This window comes from Podarcis liolepis (genome assembly GCF_965112155.1).
Source record: "Podarcis liolepis genome assembly, chromosome: 12".
Lineage (NCBI taxonomy): Eukaryota > Metazoa > Chordata > Lepidosauria > Squamata > Lacertidae > Podarcis > Podarcis liolepis.
Window position 1 is genome coordinate 28,405,323 of NC_139563.1, and position 27,940 is coordinate 28,433,262.

The 27,940-nt window shown below is 41.9% G+C and overlaps 1 protein-coding gene across 30 annotated transcripts in view; it reads left to right on the forward strand.

Annotated features, from left to right (window-relative positions):
- PPP1R9A (protein phosphatase 1 regulatory subunit 9A) overlaps positions 1-27,940 on the forward strand; it is a 148,536-nt gene that overhangs the window by 56,466 nt on the left and 64,130 nt on the right. For all 30 annotated transcript variants that reach the window (XR_014518026.1, XR_014518027.1, XR_014518028.1 and 27 more), the window contains 2 exons: positions 20,037-20,169; positions 21,283-21,403. Coding sequence is in view for 25 of the 30 variants with exons in the window: in XM_083469028.1 (XP_083325154.1) it covers positions 20,037-20,169; positions 21,283-21,403 (254 nt within the window). In the remaining 5 variants the exon portion in view is untranslated. The remainder of the gene's footprint in view (positions 1-20,036; positions 20,170-21,282; positions 21,404-27,940) is intronic.

Here is a 27,940-nt window from a genome sequence, read left to right on the forward strand (position 1 = left end):
ATTTAAAAGAAACATTCGGCTAACCAAATATGACCATACAGTCGTACCTTGGAAGTCGAACGGAATCCATTCTGGAAGTCCATTTGACTTCCAAAATGTTCGAAAACCAAATTGCGGCTTCTGATTGGCTGCAGGAACCTCCTGCAGCCAATGGAAGCCCTGTTGGATGTTTGGGTTCCAAAAGAACGTTCACAAACCACAACAATCACTTACGTCATGCGCACCTTTTTTTGGCCAAATTACATCATGAAAATTAGGGTGCGCTTTAGATTTGATGGTGCAATAGATTTGATTGCAAGCTTGAAAAACACAATTGACAACAAATGCTTTTCTGGTTCCAAGTTTTTGCAAATTGAGGTGTGCATTAGATTCGGTGGCGCATTAGGGAGAGTTAATAGGCAGAGACACACCTGGCAGTGTCTCCCAGGGAGAGGTGGCACATCAAGAGAAGTGAGGAGGAGCACTTATTCTCACAAGTAGCTGAGCCTTCTCTGCTTAAAAACTTGGCCGGCAGGCAGGGAAACTGGTTGGAACAACTTTTTTTAACTCTTGTCTACTCTTGCTGCTAATCTTCAGCTCCTGAACCTTGCCCTTGCTCTCTGACTGGATAACTTGGGGTAGATTCTGCTCTTTCTTTGCCACTGAGTTTGGACCATTAGACTGCTATTATAAAAGTTGTCTGGTCTTGGGCAGAAGCCAGGGCATGCTTATCGAAATATTTTGCTTTTCATTCCAGATAAAATATTTGGAAACTGTGTATGCATCTAGTCTCATCTTCCTTTGCATGGTGTTGTTGTTGTGTTGTAGCAGTGTAGATACGATCCCCCAAGTAAAGCTTCAATGCTCAGCTCCAGATTTCTAATTAATTAATGTTATGGGAGTTAAGCAAGACAGAAGCAGACTTGAGGAGGGCGTGGGACATGCTCAGAAAGCGGAGGCAGAAGTTCTGTTGTGCAAAGGGAAGTCCTTGCACTAACAAAGCAAGTGCATTAGATCCGGACCCATGTTGATGGTATATTGGACACATTCAATGGAGGGTGTGTCTGGTTTGTTCCTACCACCCCTCCCCCCCCCCCCCGGCCACATTGAGAAGGAAGAATAATCCATACTTGAGGAACCTGAGAGACATCCTATATCCCATTAGCCCCTATCAGATGACCCATCAAGACGCGTCAAAAGATGTCTATTGGAGTACTGTTTCCTGGTTTTCCTGCTAGATAGGCAGAAACCTCTCTTTGTATATTCCAAAGAGAGCAAGAGAGAAACACAAGATGGTGGTTAATATTGACTTGTTTAGGGGATTATGACTCAGAAGGTTGTTGGGGCAGAGAAAAGGCTCCTTTGTGACTTTTATGGTATAAAGGTAAAGGGACCCCTGACAGTTAAGTCCAGTCGCAAACGGTTTGTAAAAAAGGTCCCTACCTTTTTGACACTTCATTCTCAATTACAATAAAGAGGTTGATAATTCTTTGGTTTTATAATATGTGGGTACAGCAATTCAAATATTATATAATATATGGAATGGTATTTCTGTGGGAAGTGGGATATGTCTATGGGATATACACTAATCCCTTCTCATGCACTGTTCTCTTCTCTGTTCAAGGCCTCCTTGGTTTAAAAAAAACACACCACTGCACAGCTGCCACCTCCTTATCTTAACTGCAACACCAACACAAAACACGATTACTTGCTTTAGATAAATGACTATAGTCTCATGTTTTCGTTCTGCTTCATTATATGCATGCTTTAAATTTGCAAAGCAATAGTGCATATTTAGGTTTCCTTAATAGTCAAGGCATAATTAATCTGTACTAGTGATTTGAATACCACTTTTCTGCAGAAACCCTGCTGGATTAGTCTAAGCTCCACCTAGCTACCATTTTTTTTGTGTGAAAATAGCATCAACCAGCGGGTGCTACTTGGCCAGTAGTACTGACCCTGGATTTAGATCTTCAAAAGCCTTTTAGTATTTCTTTTTCTCCCCTATTCACTGTGACTAGAGTCCAACTGAACCCAATTCCATTTTAATATAATAAAAGAAGCCTGAGAGGAAATACTGAATGTTGCAGTTAAGATTGGGAGGGAACAACTGTTGAGTTGTTTCTAAAATTTCAGGAGGACTTGAAATAGAGAATGGAACAGCGCATTAGATTACCCCATGGGAACGGGAGTGAGGGGAGGTCAGTGTCACTCCAGATACACTTTGTAGCGTTGTACCCTATGCAATGGTACCTTGGTACTCGAACGGCTTGGCTCCTGAACAAATCGGCTCCAGAATGCTGCAAACCCGGAAGTATATATTCTGGCTTGTGGACATTTTTCGGAAGCTGAACGTCCGACGTGGCTTCCGCTTGAGTGCAGGAAGCTCCTGCAGCCAATTGGAAGCCACGCCTTGGTTTTCGAACGGTTTCGTGAGTCGAACGGTCTCCCGGAATGGATTAAGTTCAAGAACCAAGGTACCACTGTATTAGAAAACAACAAAGTTGACTTGTAGCATCCTTAAAGACTACCAAATGTATAGTAGCACACACTTTTGTGGATTTGTTAGTCTTTAAGGTCCTATAAAACTGGTTGCTGCCTTTATATCAGCAGACTATCGCAGCAATCTTCCTGGAAGTTGGTATTATAAAGACTCATTATTAGTACATTATTGTATTCCTACATTAAATAGAAGCCACTGACAAATACATTTCATTTTTTTAAAAAGGCCACTCAATTTCATATGTGTCTACTCAGAAGTAAGCACTATTGAGTTTAACTCATGGGGTAGTGTGTTTAGGATGACAGCCTTAAAACTGGTAATAAAATCTGGCTATATTTGACCCTGGTATCTGATGAGTAAAGTGCTTTTTACAAGCGTAGGAGGGTTAGGAGTGATTGAGTTTTCACTCTTGATTACAGCCAAGAATTATAATCATGCTGTACCTGTTTCTATGGTGCATGTAATGATCATGCTGTTTCATATAATAAAGCAAGAGCCAGCTTGCTATTCTGAGAAGTGTATGATCCAAAGTCAGCAAGGTGGGGGGGGGGGGAGTAGGTTAGCCTGCTTACTTTTTCAGAAACATGTTGGTTTCAGTATGTTGTCGTTTTTTTGCTCACAAAATCCAGGTCAGCCAATATCTATGTGCATGTGCAATCTCTTTGTTTATTTATTTAAGGGTTTTTGTTGTTTAAAAAACAACCCAGCACTTTGGCCAAAAAGGGGCTCCCAGATCAGTTCACAGATCAAAAAGGACGGTCCTTGCCCTGAGACTTGTAGCTGAAAAAGATCTAACATGAAAGGGAAATAGACTGGGAGGTAGGAAGAAATAAGCAAAGTCTGGTACAAGTTTTTAGTTAGAAGTTCAAGGAAAGGAGGCACTTTCCTTTAAAACTTTTCCAAGCAAAGTTGCTAGTCTCTCTTTGTTGTGCTGATAAATGAAGTTTCTTCTCTTCTCTCCTCTGCTTTTAGCCTAATGGAATGGCTGCTTCCAGGTGAAAGGTGATGGAGAGAAGAGTTTGGCTTTTCAGCAAAAGTGGGAGGAGCCCTGCATCTCTGTTCATATTAAATGGTGTCCATGCTGATCATTTTGGATTAAACTCCTCATTCAAGGAGTGCAAATTAACACAACACTAAAACCCTGCTCCATTTTCCTAGAACAAGGCCCCACCAGCCCACAGCACAATGCTTACCCCACCAACCTGCTATTTTCAATCCTTATCACTCTGGATATTTTAAATCTTAAATGCCAACAGGGAAGTCACTGCCCAAAGTCTCAGGATGCATTCAAATGTGGAAATTATTGCATGAGTTTTCCTGATTATAATGCTAGCACTTGTATCCCAGATTCTAATGTTCCTTTTACACTGCAGTATGCTTTGCGTTATGGAACGGTGGCTTTTTGTCAATATACTGCTACATTGTCCTAAATTTTAAATTTTATTCTGGAATACCAACCCAGATTTTGTCATGTGACATTTGTCAAGGGTGTTGCAAATAGATTTATTTTTTTCTGGAAGCAAATAACATGGAACTGAGTGCTAAACTTCCTCAAGATTCCACTAGTTTTCCAGAAATAGCTTTTATGTTGTGTTGAAATATCACCTAAAATGTGGAAACTATCAGGTCAGGAAATACCAGGAAAATGCTGTCTGAAAGTAGTCTAGATCAAAACTGATAGGAACACATTTTCCTCCTCCTGAAAGCATGCTCTTTATTTATCCTCTACCACCAAGGTCAAAAGAATGAAAGGGAACTTATAAAACATTAATCCCCAGATGTGTTTTAAGGGCAAGTGTCTATCCTTTGACTTTTACAAAGTACAGGGTGTCACTCCTGTATCCATTAGGAAGAAATTTTTGATGTCATCACCAAAGCAACTCCATAGTGGCCTTTAAGTTGAAGGTGAAGAAATGCAGAGAAATGCCCAGTTAGCTTATTTTTCCAAATTATGTTGTGACTTCAGCTGCAGATTCATAAATTTGCCATATGATTAGTTGGCATAATTAAATGAAGTAAAATTTCTTCACAGCATCTTTGTGTAACAACCTCATCTATTAAGAGGCTCTCTCACTGCGTGCCACGGGATCACATTTTTGTTTCTTCTAATAGTTGGAGCATTCTTAAAATATCATATATGTATTCTGTTCCAGTAACAAGAAGCCGAAAGCACCAGCCTGAAGATGACGAGTGAGACCTCGTCGAAACGTCGCCTAGGCACCCCAACTCTTACACGGGAAGACACCCGAAGACACCAAAACCTGCATATATATATATATATATATATATATATATATATATATATATATAGGCATTTGCAGATATACCTGAATATTGGCCTGAATATAAGCCTCACTTTCCCCCCAAATTCCGACTGTGAAAAGTTTAAGTGTGGCTTAAATTTGCAACCTTACAAAAATTGCCTTTTACGATATCGCTGCTGAAACAGACACACGGTAAAACGGAATGGGTGCGAGTGCCTGCAGAATTTTAAAGGTGCGGCTTATATTTGGGTGTGGCTTATATTCGGGCCAATACGGTAATTATTAACCATATTTTTGAGACTGAGCACTCCCCTCTCTTGAAACTCCTCTGCCTTCATTCACCACATTCCCATGTTTTGGGGTTCCATCTGCCAACTCTGCCTGATGGCACAGTAACTACTGGTTAAGTGCTTCCAGAACACATCTCAGAACCAAATCTGGGGAGGTGTGAGGGAAGTCATATGCAAAAGCAGGCAGGGGCACAGTCCCGTGGTCCAGTCCTTAACAATAGTTAGCCATTATATCTGCACTGGCTAGATTCCTTCAGTAATATATTTGGGAATTACTTTCACCCCAGAGAGTGACTGATCATCTGGCTATTGCATCCAGCATGTGGTTATTGAACAGCAAGTGTAAAGATTATTAATTTAAGTAAATGAACTGTTTAATAAAAAGCTAAGTATTGCTGAGTCATTTATAACTGCCTTCCAGAGGAACTGTGTTCTGCTTGCTCAGGCATTCATGTTTACTGGATTTCTCTGATGCACCTATTTATTATATATTGAATTTACATCCTTCCTTTCACGTGGCAAACACATCCACAATTAATAATGTTTTGTTTTTTTTAAAAAAAATCTAAAATAGTTTAAACATTCTAAAAACAGTTTCAGTTAAAAGCATTACTCCATCCAGTGATTTCTGTGTTGCCAGTAACAGTATCTTTCAGCCATCAAATGCCTGGGTAAGCAGGAATGTTTTCAAATTCCTCCTAAAAGTTTTTAATAATGGAGACGGGTGGCATTCCACAAACAGGTAACTGTCACTGAAAGGGCCCTGTCACATGGCAATGCTAACCAGGTGGTGGTACCACCACCAAGTCCTCACCTGCAGATCATAGGGTCTGAGGTGACTGATATTGTGGAAGGTGTTATTTTAAGTACTTAAGCCATTTAGAGCTCTATATGCTTGTACTAACACCTTGAATTGGGTCTGGTAGCTCACTGGCAATCAGCATAGCCCTTTCAGGACTGGTGACACATGGTCTCACTGGGCTGCCCCACATACAAGCCCAGCAGCTGCATTCTGCACTGGCTGCAGCCCCCAGACTCTCTTCAAGGGCAGCCCCATGTAGAGCGCAGGTCCCAAGAGTGCATCTTCACCCTAATTAAAAAGATAGGCTGCTTTGTGCTTGGCTTTGTGACTTTGCTTCTAGAAGAGGGAGTTTTGCTTAGCAATACCATCATTCTTGTAACCAAGAAACTTCTACAGTCAAAATTAACTTCTGCAGCTGTTCTTCCCATTGGTTCCGCAAGCTGTGCACTCGTGGAGGAAGAATTACAATGCCGCTTATGTTTTAGTTAACTCTGGCACAGGTACAGGACCCTATGAGGTTGTAAGCTATCACAACGCTATGAAACCGATACTGGCAGTTTCACAGATTGCAGGTTAACGCTGCAAACAGGGGTTCTCACCATCTTCTGTTATATCTGGCCATTACTGGTAGCAGATACTTGAATCAGATAATGGTTACTGAATTAAAGTGGGACCTGTGACAAAAAGTTGCCTAGTATCCTAACACCTAAAAGGAGTGCTCTTGTTCAGTGCTCCATCTAGCCTTGAACAGAGGAGATTTCTTGCATCATTCAGGCTTCTTGGGGAAGGGAGTTTCAGGAAAAGCGGAGGGGGAAAGGACACTTTCCCCTTTTCCTCCCACCCCAAGTCTTTCCTGTGCTATATAGAACCACTGAAATCTTGCTCAGGTGCCTACTGGTGGTAAGATCTATCAGGTGGGCAGTCACAAGAGTCAGGATCTTTTCTTTGGTGGTCCCATCCTTGTAGTACCGGTATGTCCTTTTGAGTGAAATATTCCTTAGAATCCCAGTGAGGCAAACCCCTTGGGCAAGAGACCAAAATATTGGGGTTTTAAAGTGGCATCATTTTAACAGAATGTACATGCCATGTTTATGTTACACCAGTGCAGGTACATAACTTCACCAGCATGGAACCCGTTGAAAGGAAGACTCCCAACACGAAGCCACTGTGTTGGAATTCATTGGGAAATTTCATTCTTTAGAATTTGATCCTAGCTCACTGCAGAAAGTAACTGTCCCCATTTAGGTGTTAGTTTCTACTATTGATCTTGCTGTGCTGTTCAGTTCTAGTTGCTGCTAGTCTCAGGAGTGGCTCCTGCTGATTGGATCTTATTCATTTGATTGGTTTCTGTATTGATTTGTGCACCACATGCTAGTACTGCGATGTACTTGCTTTCTCTTATATGGCTTGGTGGTTGGTCTCACAACCAAACATGTCCTAGTGTGAGATCTTTCCCTTTCTGTACTAACGGGGTTGAATCCAGCTAAATTTTAAAGTACACCCGTTGAAATTAATGGACCTATGTAAATCATATTCATTAATTCCAACAGATCTACTCTGATTATGACTTAGTTGGATTCATTCCTGAGTGCACAGTCTGCCAATTTACGTTTAAACTATAAGTTATGCTAAAGATGTGCAATCATATGTGTCTGGTTTTCTATAATTAATTATCTATAGCACTGGTTCCCAATTAGTTTAGTACCAAGGACCCTCTGTGTTTCAAAAGCCAAGGCATGGATCCCCTACTTTTGAAATTTTTTTGATATCTCTATGGTAGTTTTTGTTATGTGAATGGTGACACAGACCCCCTGAGTGGGTTATGCAGACCCCCTAGGGTCTGCAGACCACCAGTTAGGAACCACTGATCTATAGGGCTCCTCAGCTTTGTAGGGACTTGCTGCTTACCTTTTGCTCCTCCTCAAGGAGGCAACTTTTGTCAGGATTATAGATTCATAGAATTGTAGAGTTGGAAGGGACCCTGAGGGCCATCTAGTCCAACCCCCTGGAATGCCAAAATCTCAACTAAAGCATAAATAACAGGTGGCCATCCAACCTCCACTTTAAAACCTCAAATGAAGGAGAGTCCACCACCTCTCATGGGAGTCTGTTCCACAGGTCTTACCACCAGAACAGGTCTTACCACCAGAAAGTTCTTCCTGATGTTTAATCGGAATCTCATTTCTTGTAACTTGAATCCTACCCTCTGGAGCAGGAGAAAACAAGCTTGCTCCATCTTCCATGTGACAGCCCCTTGGATTTTTGAAGATGGCTACCATATCTCCTCTCAGTCTCCTTCCCAGGCTAAACATACTCAACTCCCTCAACCCTTCCCCATAAGGCTCGGTTTCCAGACCCTTGATCACCATTGCCATAATTTTATTATTTATACCCCATCCATCCGGCTTGGTCTCCCTCCTCTGCACACGTTCAAGTTTGTCAGCATTCTTCTTAAATTATGTTGTGGCGAGAAGTCATAACTCCCCTTTTACCAACCACGGTTTCAATCCTAATAGTGCCTGCTATTTAAAGAACTGCAACAACTCCAGATATGTTCAATGCAGTTACACATCTTAATGCAGTGTGTAGCTTGGCCATGCATCAGCTCATGCATCTTATGAAGTGGCTCTAGCCCACAAAAGCTTATGCCGTCATAAAGTTGTTAAATCTATAAAGCTTCACAAGGGCCTTGGTTTCTGTTACAGCAAAAGCAAAGTTGGCTGCCGCTCTGGGATTTATCAAAGAAGAAGAAAAATGGTGTCTTCAGACCCATTAGTAGCATGATGTGCATCAGTTCCTCTTTTAAAAATTACATGGGGTTGTATCCCACTAAGTTCTTTTCAGAGTAGACTCACTGAAATTAATGAATCCAAGTTAATTATCCGCATTAATTTCAGTGGGTCTTCTCTGAGTATGACTGATTTTGGATGCAATCAAAAATTTGCAAACGTACTAATTGCCTCGCTTCATTTGGTGCAGGTTTGTGTATAGTTTGCAGGTGCTTATTTTAGAAATACGGCTCTTTTGTGAGGTGAAACAAAAATACAGAAATCCCATGAACTTCCACCCAGTTAAAAAAACACACAGATTTTTTGCAAGGCAAGTCCTAAAGTGAAGGGTTTTTGTTTTTTTTAGTGCAACGCGAGTGTAACACCAGCTCCTTAATATTTTATTTTGCCTTTTGTCCTGAGTTATTTTTAGAGCACTTAGCGGGTGTGTGTGTGTGGGAAATTAATTAAAAGAAGATAAATAGCAATGTGTCTCCTTTTGGAAGCCAGAATGTGAAACACATTTTGACAGCTCTTTCTTTTGGAGAGATGGTCAGGCGTGCAAATTATCATGAAGCAAATGAAGGTACTCCAATGCAAGGCCTGTATAATTTATGATTCCTACACATTCTAATAATATGGTGGGGCAGAATTATGACTTGAGAGTAGCTTTGGGTGAGAAAAAGCAGTGAAATAAAAAACATTCATGGGGTTTCAAAACAATAACACCAATGAATGATTAATAATTAGTAAATCATCAAGCACTGATACATTCTTAATGCGTTCTTCCAAAATGAAGCTCCACCTTTGGACCTTGCTTTTTTACATGCTTGTTTTGCCAAGCAGGTGGGAGAATTCAATGGTGTAAGGAACCGCTATGATGTCTGAAATAAAATACTGTTTTTATAAAATTGGGACCATGAGATCATGGCTGACATAATGTCTATTTCTCTGAGTTCTCTATAATTATACATGTCTCTCTCTTTCTCCCTTTGCTCTGCATTTATTCATCCTGACTTTTTTTTTATTAAAAAAAACACTTGTTGAGAGCTGTTTTTCTCACAGCACAATCCTATGCATGTTTACTCAGAAGTAAGTCCCATTGCATTCAACATGCTAAACATGTCCTGTGGTCTAAACCACAGAGCCTAGGGCTTGCTGATTGGAAGGTCGGCAGTTTGAATCCCTGCAACAGGGTGAGCTCCTCTTGCAGCTCCTGCCAACCAAGCAGTTCGAAAGCACTTCCCAGCGGGAAGGTAAATGGTGTTTCCGTGTGCTGCTCTGGTTCCGCCAGAAGTGGCTTAGTCATGCTGGCCACATGACCCAGAAAACCTGTCTGCGGACAAACGTCGCATCCCTCGGCCAGTAAAGCAAGATGAGTGCCGCAACCCCAGAGTCATTTGCAACTGGACTTAACTGTCAAGGGTCCTTTACCTTTACCTATTTATGTCGACACCTAGTTGGTTTAATTGTGAAACCTACCATTGTAAACATGGTGAGTTCTGTAGACATCTCCTTTCATGTGTTTTGTTTTTGTTGAGATGCGAAATAAACTAATGCAAATATTGATTGTGATCCTCCACCCTCACCCCCACCTCCAATTCATCCTCCATTGTGCGATAAACGAAAGCATACAAATGGCATTTCTTTTAAAACAAAAGCTAATCAGCTTTTGAGCCCAATGTTGTTGGCTGCATTCCACTGAGATCTCTTCACTGAGAAATAGTAACATATTAAATTTGAATGCTAATTTGCGGAAGCCTGGTCTTCTTTTATATAAACAGCCCTTATCCACTTCTCATGCTGCTGCCAGTATGTAACCTCCATTACCTGCCAACAATGTGCTTACAAACTTCCATTCCTCCGTGCAAGGAGCTTGTAGGACTGGATTATACTCTGATCCTTTGAAGCCCTACGGTTGACAAAGCCCTATTTCCTATTTCAGGCCATAAATTTTTAACAGATCCAAGTTCTAGGTTAATGTTTATCCATTTGCTGCAGGCTTGGCTTCCCACCGAGTTTAATTTTCCCATACCAAGTTTCCTCATTGTATCAGAGCCACTTCACAGATTAGGGAGGAAGAGAATTTAGGGAGTACTGAGTGCACTTATGGTGCGTGCTGTCATGTTTGAAGTAGGTACACAAAACTTCTGCAGCAAGGACACAGGGCAGGTGTTGTGTATTGTCGAATTGTATATATACCTGTCGAAAGAGACGCACATAACCGCTTGAGTTTTGACAGCGTGTGTTCATTTGTACACACAGCGATGCTCTTAATCTGTCATGTGAGAAGTGACCCTCAGATTGGTGTGATGCATTTGTTCAGAGCAGCCTACACAGTTTCCAAGAGCAGAGCTATAATTACTGGTGTCCTTGTTGTCTCTGGGACTGGAACATGGTGGCGTATTGCAGTTTCTCTGTAGCTGCCTTGCCGATCAATCTGATGCATGTTTCCTTAGAACTCAGTCCTGCTAAAGTCTGGTCTCCTGGAATAATATAAAGGGCTCCACTACTTCAACACTGTGCTTATCTCTTTGAAAATTCATTGAAAGCATGAAAACTCCAGGCCAGTTCTTCTTTCTCTGCTGTGTTTAGTTTTCTATTTATACGGGGGGTTTTTTCTTTCCATAAGGAAATATTTAGAAATGCAATTTCCTCACCTGCGGTCGTATACGCCATTCTAACACTTTAAAACAGTGTTGCTCAAACTTGGGTCTGCGGCTGTTGTTGGACTATAACTCCCATCATCCCTAGCTAGCAGGACCAGTGGCCAGGGGTAATGGGAATTATAGTCCAAAAACAACTGGAGACCCAAATTTGGGAAACCCTGTTTTAGAACTCCTAAAGTGTAGGACAGTGCAGGACATTGTTGACCCAGGTCTTGGGAGGACCAGGTTTGAACTCCTTACAGTGGTCCCAGGCTGTGTGTGGGCTTGAGAAGGTATGAAAACTCACATTGGTTGGTTCTCAAACAGTCCCTTCCCTCAGGCAGCAGCCTGAGTCCTAGGCTTGGGAGGTGGGATTTAAAAGCACCTCAGTGGTTCTGATCTCACATGGTCCCTCTGACTTGCGGTAAAAAAGAGGTTCCAGTGCCCTTTTAGTTGCTTCAGTACCAGGAGATGGAAGCTCATTGCAAATTGAACTGGCTTTCCCCCAGTGCAGCCTATGCTTTTCATGACCAGTTTGGGTTGTTGAAGCTTAAGCCAGAAGCGCAGACTCATAGAAATTTTGGGTCTTGCCTGAGCCCTCCATGCCAGTTTTATTCCAGAGGGTCTCCCAACCCTCAGTGGCAGTTTTTCATGGAGGAGAGAGGGGGCTAAAGTGGGTTGGGGGAAACGGACAGAAAATGGATGATGGGACTTATGCAAGCACTTTCCACTAAGGCAAACCTCCCACTGGATGTGACCCTAATCCATTGTTCACAAAAGGCTTTTTATCTGTGCCTGCACACCCCTCCCTGCCTGACAAAGAACAAGAGGATGCCCAGCATAAGCAAGAGGTGTAACCCATTTATTTCATTTTTTATGTTTATAATAGATGATTTACCTTTATTTGGGTGGAGACCAATTCTCCGCTAAGCATGTATATACTGAAAGTTATGAAGTATAGCAATATATTTTGACCTTTATTCTTAATCAGAAGATCATTTATTTTGAATACATGGAAAACATGGATGGACGGGGTATAAATAATAAAATTATTATTATTATTATTATTATTATTATTAACGTGAAAGGATAAGTTCTGAAATGAATGGACCATTGTTCTAGGCTGCAAATCCTGGACTGGCTTATAGGTAGAATTGAGTTTTAGTGGCAGAGATTTAAAAATGATGTTGCAATCAATGGGATTTAAATGTGTTTGCTTAGAATGTGACCATAATTTTTAGTTTCATTGTGTGGTTACCCCTTCAGAACCTGGAGGCGAACTTAAACATCGATTTAACCTTATCATATGAACACAACAGTTGTTTGGCATTTTGCTGTTTACTTTGGTTGTAGCAGAAGCATGACAAATATACATATCTTTCCCCTGAAAATAATAGGATTGTACAATATGCTCAACAACAAAAAACAACAAAAAGTGAAGACAAACCCATTCAGTGATTTACAACTATGGGTGCTTATTTTCCTCACATTGCCACACAATCTCTTTGAAGCATGATTTTAAAAACAGTGTTCTGAGCCCGATAAAAATATTTTGCTTATACAGCTGATGTTCCCATGTGCATCTGTGACCTTCTGTTTGCTGCCTAATCATCATTATTTTTTTCTGAATTATATTTACAGCTGGTGCTGCCATACCAGTTAGGCAGATATCCCAGATAAACCCCTACTTTTGGCTTGTATCACATCCTCTTTTGCCTTGACTACCATATTTGGAGGCATTAGGAAGCTAAACTACTAGGAATAGAAAGCTGTCTGATTTTTGAGGCACTGATGTGATTAAATGTAATGCAATACATTCGGTATGAGCTTTTAGAGGATAAACATTCCTTTGCTTACTGTAGGTAGCTTTGCATCTTGCCTGGATGCAGTTCATTGTGCTCCCAGGAAAGAGCAAGAATACGGAACTGTCATGGGGGGGAGGAAGTGGGGGTGGAAACCCAAGTCAGCCAAAACTGAATTCTGCCTGCAGGTGCTGTTGAGTTAAATCTACACTATAAAAGTAAGAAAGCACTACTCTAGCACTTGGGGATCTGTAGCATATATTCTATTTGAAATATTTCCCTTTTTAAAAAAACAACAACCTGGCAGCTTTCATTACAGAACAAAAGCTTTTCCAGTAACCCTCTTTGCTGCTGTCTAATTGTTCGTTTATGTGCAAGTGATGTGATACCAATGTGCTGAAGATAGACTTAGGTTCCGTTACCGGTGCTGCCAGTAGACACAATCCGCTGAGACATTGATCTGTGTTGACCCTCTTCAGAGCTAGGGAGAACACATCTGCGTTTTTGCAAAGGTCCTGTTCATTTCAGCAGGGCTTGCTTTGGAGGATTTCCTGGGGGGCTGCACCAGTGTTAGAAACTGAGATATTAAAGTTAGGAGCTAAATGGCACCTTAAACCTAGGAAAGGACCCCTGGATGGTTAAGTCCAGTCAAAGGCGACTATGGGGTTGTAGTGCTCATCTCGCTTTCAGGCCAAGGGAGCCAGCTTTTGTCCACAGACAGCTTTCCAGGTCATGTGGCCAGCATGACTAAACCACTACTGGCGCAACAGAACACCGTGACAGAAGCCAGAGCATATGGAAACACCGTTTACTTTCCCACCACCTATTTATCTACTTTCGCTGGTGTGGTTTCGAACTGCTAGGTCAGGGGTCTGCAACCTTTAAGACAAAAAGAGCCACTTGGACCCATTTCCGAAGGAAAAAAACCTGGGAGCATCACGACATTTAAAGCATGCGCGCCGCTGCCCTCCGATCTGACAGCGGGCAGGAAGGTGACATCGGGACGGTGTGTGACTAACACACGCACCGCTCCCATGCGACATCACAGCCAGTACAGCGCCCGCCATAGTGGGGAGTGTCGGGGCACACAATGCGCCTTCTCCCCTCGCTAGTATCCGCCCCGGAGCCGCGGCAAAGGTGTAAAAGAGCCACATGCGGCTCCGGAGCCGTGGGTTGCAGACCCCTGTGCTAGGTTGACAGGAGCTGGGACAGAGCAATGGGAACTCACTCCATCACAGGGATTTGAGCAGCCGACCTTCTGATCAGCAAGCCCAAGAGGCTCAGTGGTTTAGACCACCGTGCTACCCGCATCCCTTATGGGCACAACAACAGAATGTCTAGGCGCACTTTTTTTATATAACAAGAATACAAAGCTGAAAATGAATGAATTTCTGCTAAAATCTTATATTCATTTTTCACATGATCTGAAGACTGCAAAAAGCAAAGCCATGCTTCCCCTACCCACCCACCCCCGTAGTCCAAAACAATGGGAGTTGTTTTGGACTACAACTCCCATTAGTCCTGGCCAGCAAGGTGTTAGGGGATTAAAAAAGCATATGAGTCCAGATCACAAAGTAAATGTCATTTCTAAAAACCAGAATAACTTGGGAGAAAAGGATTTGCAGTAAGATGTTTATGATCCATATTTCCCATAACTTGTTTCTTCTGTTCTTTGCAGTATTCAGACAAACCAGTTTTATTACTGCAAACTCAGACTGGGGAAAAAATAATGCTTCAGGTTAATCAGAATTGAAACCGTGAGTCTGTGAATGCCAAGCTTCTAACAATGCACCAATCTAAACTGATGCCACCTGCAATTTGTATTAAAAGTCCGCTTCAGTTCAGATCTCCATATGCTGCTGCTGCTGCTGCTGCTGCTGCTTCTGCTGCTGCTGCTGCTGCTGCTGCTGCTTCTTCTTCTTCTTCTTCTTCTTCTTCTTCTTCTTCTTCTTCTTCTTCTTCGCACTCTAGATCAGTAGTCTTCAACTTGACATCCAGACTTTAACCTGCAGCATGAGGTCTATGTTCATTTTTTGTCTCTGTGTCTGTGTTCTCACTCGCATCTCTGTCTCTCTTTGTATCTAATTTTCCTGATTTTCCCCACTTTTTGTTTCCCTCGCTACAATGGTTACAAAAAGAAAAATGGTGGCAGTATCTCTGGAGTGAATCCTGACCCACTAGTTGAAGATAATCAGTATACTCAATAACCTGTTTGCATATTCTGTATAGTTGGTGGGGTTTTTTACATTGAAGTGGACACAGACAGCATTGAGAAAAATGTGTTTCATTGGATAAGAGTATCAATTTAGCATGAGCAAAAGCAACAGTTGGATCAGTTTTTGAGGCGGGTCTGTCTTACTCGTTTGGAGTTTTTATTTGACTATTGGAATTCCAGATGATGAATGGAGACAAAGGTGCATTCCTGCTTTCCAGTTTAAATGGTTTTAACTTTATGTGGGAAAAGGTTGGTGGACAACTACCCCAGAGTTTTTTGATCTACTGCCATTAAGTGAATCCCTTTTGCAAGGCGAATATGGCATATATGATCTGTTTTGTTGGATTATTAAGAAATTTGTTGGATTTTTGAGAACCGATTATATATCTGGGAAAGTATATACGTTTTTCTTCTGTGCTATCACTAGGGCAAAATGGGGTTAAAAATAGGTGTGGATAATATATACTACATATCCCAGGTTAAGTGATAGCCTGCTGAAGAAGCATGCACATTTTCTGCTTGTGTATGTATATGTCTATACATACATGCTTTTCTTAGCTTAGTGACTTAAGGCTTCAAAATGTGTTGTGTGAAAGTATCCATGAGAGGCAACCCAGCGAAAACACTGCTTCTGTGCAACCACCACTTATTTATTTCAAATAAATGCAGCTCATGTGAGGGTAGTGCTTTGAGGTCTGATCCCCCAGTCAATTTAATTAGAACAGTTCTCCTTTAATACAAGATTCCCTTTCCTTATCCTGATGACTTTGATGCTCTTTTAGGTTTGAGATAACCATAAAATGGAACAGCATACTCATTTGTTACCTTGACAACAGCAAGGCTTGCTGCAGGCAGTGATGGAGAGGCTTCAATTGCACATGCACATCGTGTTAATTTTTCCTTGTGGCATTATTGCTGATTATCTCTGTCTACAGTTACTTATTTCATTTTTTTGAAAAATTATAGTTTTGAGCTCTGAATGAATCACGCTATTTCTAGAACAAGTCCTTTCCCCCAGCCAAATGTCTAAACTTAAGGAACCAGGAAGTGTGTAAACAGCAGCATGGAACAATCCTGAAATCTCCCAATTTTTTAATGTATTGAAACATGACACACCCCATATACGGTGTTATCTGGGATACAACAACTGCCTTGTACTGTAATTCCTAGCTTTGCTTAATAAGACCTTAAACTGAGTTCAGAGGGCTTTTCTGTCTGAAGCTTTGCAAACTGAAGCTGCTTAATTTCAGTATTATTTTAAATAACTTGTTTGTGTTCGATGCCAATTGTGAAATCAATTATTAATTCATAATTGTAGTATTTGTTTATACAGCATAATTTCCATAAATATCTGCTATGTAGGAAATGTTGCCCGGATTTAGGCAATATTTGGACACCGGTTGTGTAGCTAGAAAGAAAAAAATCTGAAGTGTTTAAAAAAATTGGTAGTTTTTTTAAAGGTAATCAATGGGTTGGATCCAGACTAAATTAGCTTATCTTAGGTAATATTGAAACCAATGGGATAAGTTAGTCATGGCTTAATTTAAGTATCATTTATTTCACTGTGAACTAAGTTCAGCTAATTTAGACAGAGTCCAACTCTGAATAGTACATTTTTCATTTATATGTAGTATAGTGTAGCATTTTTGTATCGGTTGTATAGGTATTTCTGTCAATTGGGTATTTAAAATACCCGAACCATTCAGTAAAAGAATATTACAAATTTTTCTTTCTGTTTTACAGGAGCAAATAAAAGCATCTTCTTTACTTAGAACGTTCTTTAATTTCCCCTCAGAGAAATATGGACTGGGCAATGCTAGCTTCTGGTGTGAAATCTTGAAATGAATTCATAGCCAGAAACAGCAGCCCAACATATACCAACAATTAGCAATGATCTTAACACCAAGTACTTTGCTAAAAGAAATTCACTTTCCATTTTGAGGCCATTGCTAACTACTTAACAGCAGCACCCTATTTTATTACCTTGGGCTGCCTCCTGAGTGACAGCTGCTTTCTTTATTCTCTCAGCAATATTGTAAGGTTTCCTTGACAGTCTTGTCAGTATGAAGGGGATGGTGGAGTCTGCCAAGAAATACAGGATAGCTTTAGCACCTCATGGAAGGCATGTGGATTCCAGGCTCAAATCCAGAGTGGTTGTTTGCTTTGCCAACCTGAAGCCCATATTTGATGCAACGAGAAAAGCTTTGTTCCTTAAATAAAGCATTTCAACCCACACAGTATATTATGATAGCTCAGTTTTGTTGTTAATTTTTTTTCATTTATTTTGGGGAAATCATAAGAGAAATGTATGAAGGGAAAATAGGGTTCTGCCCTCCACCATGCCCAGCAGCCTGGTATTTTTTTTTTGGGGGGGGGGCTTAGTTTTGCACAAAACATGTGAAAAGCCAGCTTTACAAAAAAAAAAAATTAACGTGATCCTCATTATAGATACCATTGCAAATTCCCACGTTTGAAGAAGCTGTAATTTCTCCTTTTTAAAAAATCAAGTAACCCATTATTTTTTGACAGAACTGGTGATTTTGAAAGGGGAGTGGCAAGGGGAGTATGTTGGATGGCAACACCACATTCTAACACCAACCCAGTGGAGTAGCCTACTAGCAATGGGTTTACTGCTCTGTTTCTTTCTCCTTGCCACCATCCTCTTCATCCTCTAGGTCACTTTGGGATTCCTGCCACCTACTTGGGAATAAAATGACTGCCACCTTAGCTCAAGTCTTCTGCTTGGTAGCTTCAGCCCATCATTCCTCCTGATCTCCCACACCCTTTAATCCAGGGGTGTAGCCCACAACGTCTTGAGTAATGCAAAAACACTTAACAGCCCTTGAGCTTGAGCCAGAGGCCAGTACTGCCCAGAAATGCAGTTGAGAAATTTATTTAAGAGGGGGTGGGGTGGAGAAATAGTGGGCATGCACAGAGTATCGATCTATCCAACTGTATGCTGCCATGCCTTGTGCTGACCATGATTAATAGCTAAAGGGGCAATTGACCATTGAGGAGGACCCACATAGTTGGGGGGATGCTGGAGAAGATACAGTTAACACCAGCCTTCACCTGAAGAAGGTGAGGTGATGGTGATGGCTAGGCCTTTCCTGCCAGACAGAAATGTAAATACATGGGATGCCATGACTAGCAGGGCAACATGATACGGAGTTTGCTATTCCAGCCTATTCCATGGAAGATTTTAAATGTCAGTCTATACAGTTTCAGGAATTTGTGACTGGTGGGCAGGGGATTCTCTTTATGTAGTGTTGGTCTCCCCCCACCCTTTTAAATGATGCTTATTAGTGCCTGGATCTCAGACTTTATTGTTTGTTACATTGGGTTGGATCTAGACTTAGTTGTACAGTGGTACCTCAGGTTACAGACGCTTCAGGTTACAGACGCCGCTGACCCGGAAATAGTTCCTCGGGTTAAGAACTTCGCTTCAGGATGAGAACAGAAATTGCGGCGTGGCCGCAGCGGGAGGCCCCATTAGCTAAAGTGGTACCTCAGGTTAAGAACAGTTTCAGGTTAAGAACAGACCTCCAGAACGAAGACTCTTGACTACCCCAATTTTTGTTGTTGTGCTTTGGCTTTTGAATGTCACTGTGAGTTTTATAGAACTGAGTGTCCGATAACGTTTAACCAATATTTAACATCTTATTCAAAATGCCTTATGTACAAGAAGTTTTAATTTATGCGGCACCTAAGGTTTCAGTTTACTGTAGTATATACTGTAGTATTCATTTATCCGCAGCTTTTATTGAATACAGTATGAGTAAATCACAGCTTTGTTATTTGTTAAAAGATGAAACTAATGATAGTTCCGATTCCACCATCATATTGCATCTTATGCACTTTTTAAAAATTGCTGTGAATCTTTCAAGTAAAGATAGTTCTTTTTTTGTAAAAAAAAAGGTTTGAACTGCCCTTTGTTTTACATTATTAAAAAGAACAGAGTGGTGCTCTTTCTGGAACACGTATTGGATTTGTTGCTATGTGGGTTAGAAAGAAAATCTGCTTAATGCAGAAATAAGATCCTGAATTCTAAAAGAGTTGCTGTGGACAAAAGGTAGATTGGGGTCTACTAGTAGATCTCACAGTATGTTATAGTAGATCAACAAGGGTTCAGATTCTAAATTATTAAATAATTATTAAATCATATGGACAACAGAAAAGCTTCCCTTCCACCTTGCCTAAACCAAACAAAAAAGCTGTAGCATTTTGTGGATTTTTGTGTTACAGGATTGTGACCTCAGTTCTGGAACTGAAAGCAAATTATTGAGTTGAGAATGTGTTCAGAGGCACAGTGACCCTGTTCCTTAATTCTAAGAATATGGTCACCCTCCTGACCCACCATTTTGCATCTGGCTCCAAAGAAAAGCAACCTCATTATTACTGATGTCCACAGTTATATGTGCACAACAGTTATTTCCTTTAAGAGAGGGGTGGCTAACATCTGACCCTCTGGATGACGTTGGACTACAGCTCCCATTATCCCTAAGCACTGGCTATAGTGGAAGCTTGGGCTGATGGGAACTGAAGTCACACAACATTTAGAGGGTCACAGGTTCTCCATCCTTGCTTTAAGAACATATGAAACCCCCTTCTCAATTAAATCAGTGTTCTGTCTAGCCAGCCAGATACTCTAGGAAGCTCGGAAGCAGGGTATGAAAGCAATAGCTCACCTCTAGAGTAGTAGTAGGTTTTAGAAGTGAGCTTTTGGATGGTTTAGTTGACTTATTACCATTATCTCTCTCTCCAGGTTTTCCACACATATTCTAATGAAGATTATGACAGGAGAAATGATGAAGTAGACCCGGTGGCTGCATCAGCAGAATACGAACTAGAAAAACGTGTGGAGAAGCTGGAGCTTTTCCCAGCAGAGCTTGAAAAGGGTATGCATTCTACAAATGCTATGCTGCAGAGCATGTATAGTCATACAGATATGTAGTAGAATTGCAAGACTTTGCCAGAAAGGGGTCATGAAAAACCTGCCATAGCTTAATATGCAGTGTGCAATTTGTATAAATAATTCTTGGATATTAAATAGTATCATATAGTATTATATTATATTATATTATATTATATTATTATTACATTGTAATCCAGTTGAGGTAACATGTTAATTCACATCTGTGTATGCAGTAGAACATTGGCTTCAAACCTTGTCAACCTCAAGTAATCTCCTGAGAGGTTGATCCCCTCATATCCACAGTCACAAACCTGTTTTCAGAAACCCCCTTTAGGGCTCATTCAGACTTCCTTTTGTGCTACATTTCCAGGCACAAGTCCAGGCTTTAAAGTTCCATATCTGAGCAGTTTTTGTTTTTTTGCTTTATCCCGGTGCTTCTCCAGATTGCCATTTGCTCCAATTCAGTGGTAAATAACAGGTTTTCTCTGGAAAAGCAACAGGACAAAAACACTTGGACACGGAGCTTTAAAGCCCAGAACTGTGCCTGGCGAGCACAGTGTGAAGGGAAGCCTGGACGAGCCCTCAGTTTCAAAATAGATTTGCCAAGTGTCTCTTTGAGATATGTGTGAGTAGGGTTTTTGGTATCCAGATCTTAATGTTTAATGCACTGGTTCTCTCCCCCCCCCCCAATTTCTGTTATGGAAAACTGCTTTTTAGAAGTATCCTGAACTCAGTATATATTAGTGGGCCATAATTCCTTTGAACACAGGATTTCTTGATTGGCAGCCATGGCAGAAGGAGCAAGATAGGCTTCTTTCTCCTTCCATTGCAAAAAACGATTGGGGCTACTTGACTTCCATGATAGGAAATAAGAAATACTGTAAGTCCATTGAAATGTTATGGCTTTATGAGTTAGGGAGGATGAATGACAAGGTGTGTTTTACTCTTTGTACATGCAGTTATAAAGTCATAAACAAAAATTTCATGGAAGGTTTTACTCAGGTGGGGAGAGAGAACAGGATTCAAAATGTACTAATCCAAGTGTGAAAAATGCTTAACAAATATATGGATCTGCTTTGATTTATCTGCTTCTCAGATGAAGATGGACTTGGCATCAGCATTATTGGAATGGGAGTTGGAGCAGATGCAGGCCTTGAGAAACTGGGCATTTTCGTCAAAACAGTAACAGAAGGTGGAGCAGCAGAAAGAGATGGCAGGTGAATAATAATACAGTATGCTGTTGTGAATATAGATTGGGATTGCTTTAAAATACAGCTCCTGTCTGATTTTGTTCACAGGCTTCATCCAAAACCTTGTAGCTAAAGGTTTTCTTGAGGCCCCTATTCCTAGTATGGCCTTCTAATTGGCTGAAAACCTACTTGAGCCTATGAATGTTCACCACCAGTTCTCAAAAACATTTCTGTTCATTGAAACGTTGCTTTGTTCTGCAAATAGTGTTGTCAGGTGGACTGTTTCATGGGTGAGAAGGGAATTAAAGCACCCTCTCGTTTGGGAATGATCCTTCTAACCTCACAGCAAGTCTGGATTTCAGTGCAGACCGAGATCTGTACGGAATCTGCTCCATCCCAGAACTAATATTGTTTGTTTCATATTTCTAGCCACAACTTTATCTTTTCACAGTACGTAACATCCCCCCCCCCCGAGGTTTACTTGCTGTATACATTCATTGATTTATTGGTATGTAAAATTAAGTTTTGTATCTCTCCATAGCAAGCTCCTACATATTTGTTGAATGTATCGGGACCCTTTTTCCCGATGGGAAGACTTGCTATCTATTCTCCCCCTACTTGCTGTAGCTTCAGTGCACAAGCAGTATTTTGCTTGTTTTGGAGGCTCATGGTGCACAGATCCTCTACTTTTGATACAAAATAATCTTGTATTCCTTCAAAATAACTGTGATTATCTATGTATGGTTGACCTTGCACCATTGCCTTATCTTCAGAATGCGGAGTGCTTGGGGAAAAATTGTTTACTTTTCCAGGTCACTCCCCACAAAATACCCTTTCATGGGTCAAAAGTGAAATTTAAAGTAAAATACAGCATGATTTATATAGGTCATCTCCTTGCTCTATAAAAGTGGAGTGATGTTATATTGCAAAAGGAAACTGAAGCTCTTATAGAATGAAATCTAAAAGTAAAGTCAAATCAATAATTTAAAAAAGTCCCAGGCTGTGTTGCAAAGGAAAATCTCTGCTTTTGCCAATATTCTAGAATAGAAAAGCAGAAATCAGTATATAATTCTATGGATCTTGATGGTTCCTTGAAAAATGTGCCAATGTGCCTAAATATGAACAATCATATATACCAAGGATTGCCAATACTGTTGAACTGCAACTCGCATCATCCTTCATTTTTGGCCAAGCTGGCTGAGGTTGATTAGAGTTGATGTGGAGAGCACTACATTGACTACCTCGGTTGATATGCTGTGATATAATATGATATATTGTAGTGCACTACACCAGTGTTTCCCAACCACTGTTCCGCGGCACACTAGTGTGCCGCGAGATGTTGCCTGGTGTGCCGCGGGAAAAATTAAAAAATTCGAAAGATTTTTTTTTTAAAGTCAAATTTTCGATTGGGGCGCCGTCACTAGATGACCCCTGGGGTTCCCTCCCTCCCTGCCACTCTGCGCCTCCCTCCTCCTCCTCCGGGGAGGCCCTTCCTGGCTCTCAGCCAAGGCTTGGCGGCTGCCACTCACTCACTCGCTCGCCCACCCGTCCCTCCATCCCTGCACCCGGCCTCTCCTCTTCCGTCCCCGGCGCGGGGGCTGCCGGGATCCGTAGTCCCCTCGCCCTTGGGCTCCGCGCCCGCGCGGGGTGCGCAAACTACGTTTCCCAGCGTGGCCTGGCGGGCCTGGCGTTTTGTTTGAAGCGCTCTTCTCCCGGCCATGGAATGAGCGCGGCGGCGGCGGCCAGGCGGGCAGGGGCTCTTCCGCGCAGACCCCGCGCAGCCTGCCTGCGCTCCCGCGGAGATTGGGCGGCAGGATGGAGCCCGGGGATCCCCGCGGAGGCGGAGGCGGAGGCTGCCCCCCAGGTAGGGCTGCGTCGGGGGTGTGTGTTATTTTTGCAATGCTGCATCCGCGCCGGAGGGGACGCATCGGACCGCGGGGAGACCCCTTGGCGGGCGTGCAAGGCAATGCATGCGTGCAGGCGTTGCATGGAGTGCAGTGCAATGCAATGGCAACGCGGCGCCCTGCATGCATGCATGCAACTTCCACCGGCGCTCCGGACTTGGCAGGTGAGGGGGGTCCCCAGTGGGCGGCAGAGAGAGCTGGGAGGGCAAAGGGGAGCCGGGGGGGAGCAGCGCTGCTCCCCGAGCCGAGCCCGGGGGGAAACTTCGGCGTCGTTGCGCCGGGTGTTGGAAGCGGAGGCTGGCGGGGGCCCCTCACCTGCAAAACCTGGTCGCCTCTCATATATTTCGTGCATTGCATTCATCGCCCGCTTTCTCCTCCAAGGAGCTCCCGGGGGCGCGCGTGGTTCTCCCTGTGTTATCCTCGCAACAACAGCCCTGCGAGGTGGGTCAGGCGAGTGGCCCAAGGGAGCACCCAGGGATTGTCCTGGCCAGGTGGGGTGATTTGAACCCTGCTCTCTGCCCGGTCTTCGTCCTCATTTAGCCCCCACATGTGCATGACTGTGCATGACTGAGGTTTTCCCCCCTCGTCTTGGCTATGGTGTGAGTCTGTGCTGTTAATTAATGGGGTTCTGCCTTCGGAGAAGATGAGCCAGCCCTCAAGGAGGTGATTATGTAATTTGCTAGCAATTCATGTCCCTCCCGGCGTGACGCTGCGCGCTGACGTCACGGGGCTGTAATGGTGGTGTGCCTCGAGATTTTTTTCATGAAACAAGTGTGCCTTTGCCCAAAAAAGGTTGGGAAACACTGCACTACACTATATAGTATTATATACTAACTGACTCCACTACAATGATATTAAAATTGTTAGGCTAGCTGGTTTCTGGTCCTGCCTGCTTCAATGGAGGCAGCCCCCACAACAGCGGGGGATCGTCGGCAAACGAAAAACAAGGATGACTGAGGGTAAATCATCCTTGCAAATTCCCCCCAGGGACGGCGGGAATAGGCTTCACTCGCAGTTCATCTTGGTACCTGGCTCTCACTCTAGCATGGAATGTTGGAGGCAGGGAAGTGCTGAGTGCAAAAGCACTTCACCTGGCGAAAACCCTCCATTAAGAAGCAGAGTTCTCCGTTTAATTGCATCTTTAATTCTTTAAAGTACTGGTGTGTGATGGAATAGGGTTGCAACAACATACTGCTGAATATACCAGCTACATCAGGCATAGGCAAACTCTGGCCCTCCAGATGCTTGGGACTACAATTCCCATCATCCCTAGCTAACAGGACCAGTGGTCAGGGATGGTGGGAATTGTAGTCTCAAACATCTGGAGGGCCAGAGTTTGCCTATGCCTGAGCTACATGGATCAAAGGTTTGAATTAAGGTAAGTTTTTCTTTGGTGTGAGAGTTGGTTGGGGAGAGGGAAACCCATGGTTTGTTTATTCTAAGCTTGTTTTATATATTTATGATTCGGCAACCCTCTCTGGAAAAAGTATAAAAAGATATTTACAAGTGAGGAAGGGACATTGGAGTAATATTGATATTAACAAGCAAAGTAGAAATGCACCCAAACCACCATGCGGGGAGCCACTTTAACTGAAATGTATTAATTGGAAATTGATTGACATTTTGATAATTGTTTAATTTGGGAATTAATTGTTATTGTTATAATTTGGCTATTATTGGGGGTATATTGGAAAAATAATTTATTTTTTTAGGGGAAAAAAATGTTAGGCTATTTTGACTAAATGTGCAGCAAACAGATTTCATCAGTGAGACAATTACTGTGTTCCAAGCATTGATATCTAGATCAAGATAAACTAGATTGTATGGCTGCTCATCATATGCATCCAGAGTTGATGGAGGACCTTTTTGGCTCCACAGGCCAGATCCTTATCAGGATCAGCCTTGCGGACCAAATTTGACAGGTGAGCAAGGCTGCCTACCTATCAGTCACATGATGCCACAATGACATCATGTGCAAAGTGCTCTAAAGCCCCGAATTAATCTTGCAACTGGAGGTTCCCCACCCTGTCCACCGTTTTTTGTGTGAAATCTCATGCAGGTGGATGCAGTGGACTGGATCATGCCCAGAGTATGATTTTATACAGGGTAGGGTAGATGTTATGAGCAAGATTTGCTTTTAAACATTGTTTTCTATAATAAGAGAAATTAGCTACACCCACTAATGTACTAATGTACTTCAACTGGAAATTAAATTTCTTATGTTAAGGACCTGATTCTGTAACTTATATCTCAAGTACAGCCATTGAATACATTTTGTCCACTCCTGAATAAATGATACTCTGATTCTGTAAGGGTTGCAAAAAATTATGGTAAGTGCCAGCTATTCAGCTGAAGATAAAATGCCAGATTTTTTTCTTTTCTTAAGCTCTGACTCTCTTGAAACCCCCCTTCCCCATTTAACAGTCGCAATATATAATTAGATTTTAGCTGCTTAGGCGTACTTGGGTATGAAAATACCTCCCTTATTTGGAGCCTATGAAAAAAGAATGTGTTATGCAGAGATTATGCCAAACCACCTGACGTCTTTCCAAAAATGAGTCAGAAACAAGAAGGAGGCATAATCAAGTAGGGAAGCAGGGTCGAAAATAACTCCATGAAGTTTAATTCTGAATTAATAGTTTTTGGGCAATTTGTTTCTTTGTTTAAAAAGCCCTTATATCTCACCTTATTTTCAGAAGAAACTTGCGGCAGATAACAAATCAAAACGCCACTCAGTATTTAAAACATATTTCAGTTCCCATTCCTAGCCAAACACTGGGAAACCAAAATATTAGCACAATATTTTTCTTCTTCTGGTTCCTCTTTTAAGAATACTGCTGTTTTAGAGGACTGTTTAGAAGTAAGTTTGATGAATAAGTGGGACTTTCAGGGGAGACCTTCCTGGTGGATTGTGCCTAATTGCCTTTACCCGTTCGCCGCAAAAAGGCACAACACTGTCTTATTTTTAATACACAGTAGTTCAGAGCAAAATGTAGTAGAAAAAGAATTTAATTAAGTCTGGAGTATTCACACTCACCCCATACAACTCCTAGCGCCCATAACAAACTACAGTTCCCAGGATTCTGGGGAAAACGATGTGCTTTAAATGTATGGTGTGGGTGTGACCTTAAGAGGGACCAGGGAGCTGTGGAGCTGCAGATCTTCCTTTGCATCTGTAGCCCTGCTTGCTGTTCCTGGCTGGAGTGAAAGGAGCAGCATGACTCCCAATTCTGGGCTATCTGCAGCTTGGTGCAGCAGTGTCTCTCTCCAGGGAATGGACTGTCCTATGGGCTGCAGGTCCATGCCCAGTCCTGCTCTTCCACTGCAACACCCTATTTTGGAGCCCAACACCAGTTACTGCCAATAGAGCACCACCACCAGCAGCAGAGGCCAGAAAACGGAGACATCTGCTAAATCTTAACCCCACCCCCTCCTGCAGAATGGAGTGGGGTTAGGAGTGCAGCCTTTGGTGCTTTTTTCAAGCCACAAAATTATCTCATTTCAGAATTTATTTTTATTTATTTTTAAAAAAACCTGTCTGCATATTGGAAGAAATGAATTTCAAAATATTAAATGAAAATGAACCATAAATGATCGTTTTAAGTTTGCTCATTAATCTACATATACTGGAAGCTGGAAGCTAGTAATGTATTGCCATTTGTTAAGTAGCTGCACTTCCAACCAACTAACTAGCTAGCTAATCAGCCAGTTGCCTCTTTTATAAGCAAGAAATGTGTTTGACATTGTAGAATGAAAACATACTATGATTTGAAAATTGAAAATTAATGTCTAAATCTGTAAATCAACATAAAAAATAATACAACTATTGTTCCCAGAAAGGCACTTTTTTGGGCCCATCCATTACATGCATTACTTATTTTTTTAAAAAATACAACACATATGACATTGAACAGGACTGCACAACACCCTATAGAGCACGTAGCCTCAGAATATGAAGATAAAACAGGAATTATGGACTGTGAAGTGAGGAGACAAGCAAGTTAAAAATATTTTAAAAGAATGCTGATTAAAGTTACTTCTTTGTCCTCTGATTTCTACTGCATAAAATTATAGACCTCAAAGGCACATGAAAGTCATGGAGCCCAGCTCTCTGTCCTAAGGCAAGACTGTGTACAAATTAACCCCCTTAGAGATGAACCCACACTATCCAGTTATAAAGTACCAGATGCGACGATGGGAGTGGATAAGGCTTTGCCATAAGCAAGTAATAGTTTAATAAATAGAGAGCGCAGGCAAGTGACTTTACTGCTATGTAAAGGCTGGATCTATATTTTTTTTACTGATAAACAGTTCCCAAATGAAGGATGGTAATATGGCTTTTGCAGTTATGTCATTTAGAAATGGTTGCATTCTTCAGATTTTTTGTCTTGTTTTTGTTTTGATATTTGTTATCAATTAATATACCAGGGGTCACAAACCAAGCACCATCCATGAAGGCTTTCATTGGTTCCCCAGACTCTGGCCTTTCATTAAAAAAGAAGTATGTCTCTAGCCCTTCCAGAAAGGAGGTTATGGAGCAAAATGTCACAAATGGCACAAATACAAGATGGGGGACACCTGGCTTGAGAGCAGTACATGTGAAAAGGATTTAGGAGTCTTGGTTGACCACAAACTTGACATGAGCCAACAGTGTGACGCG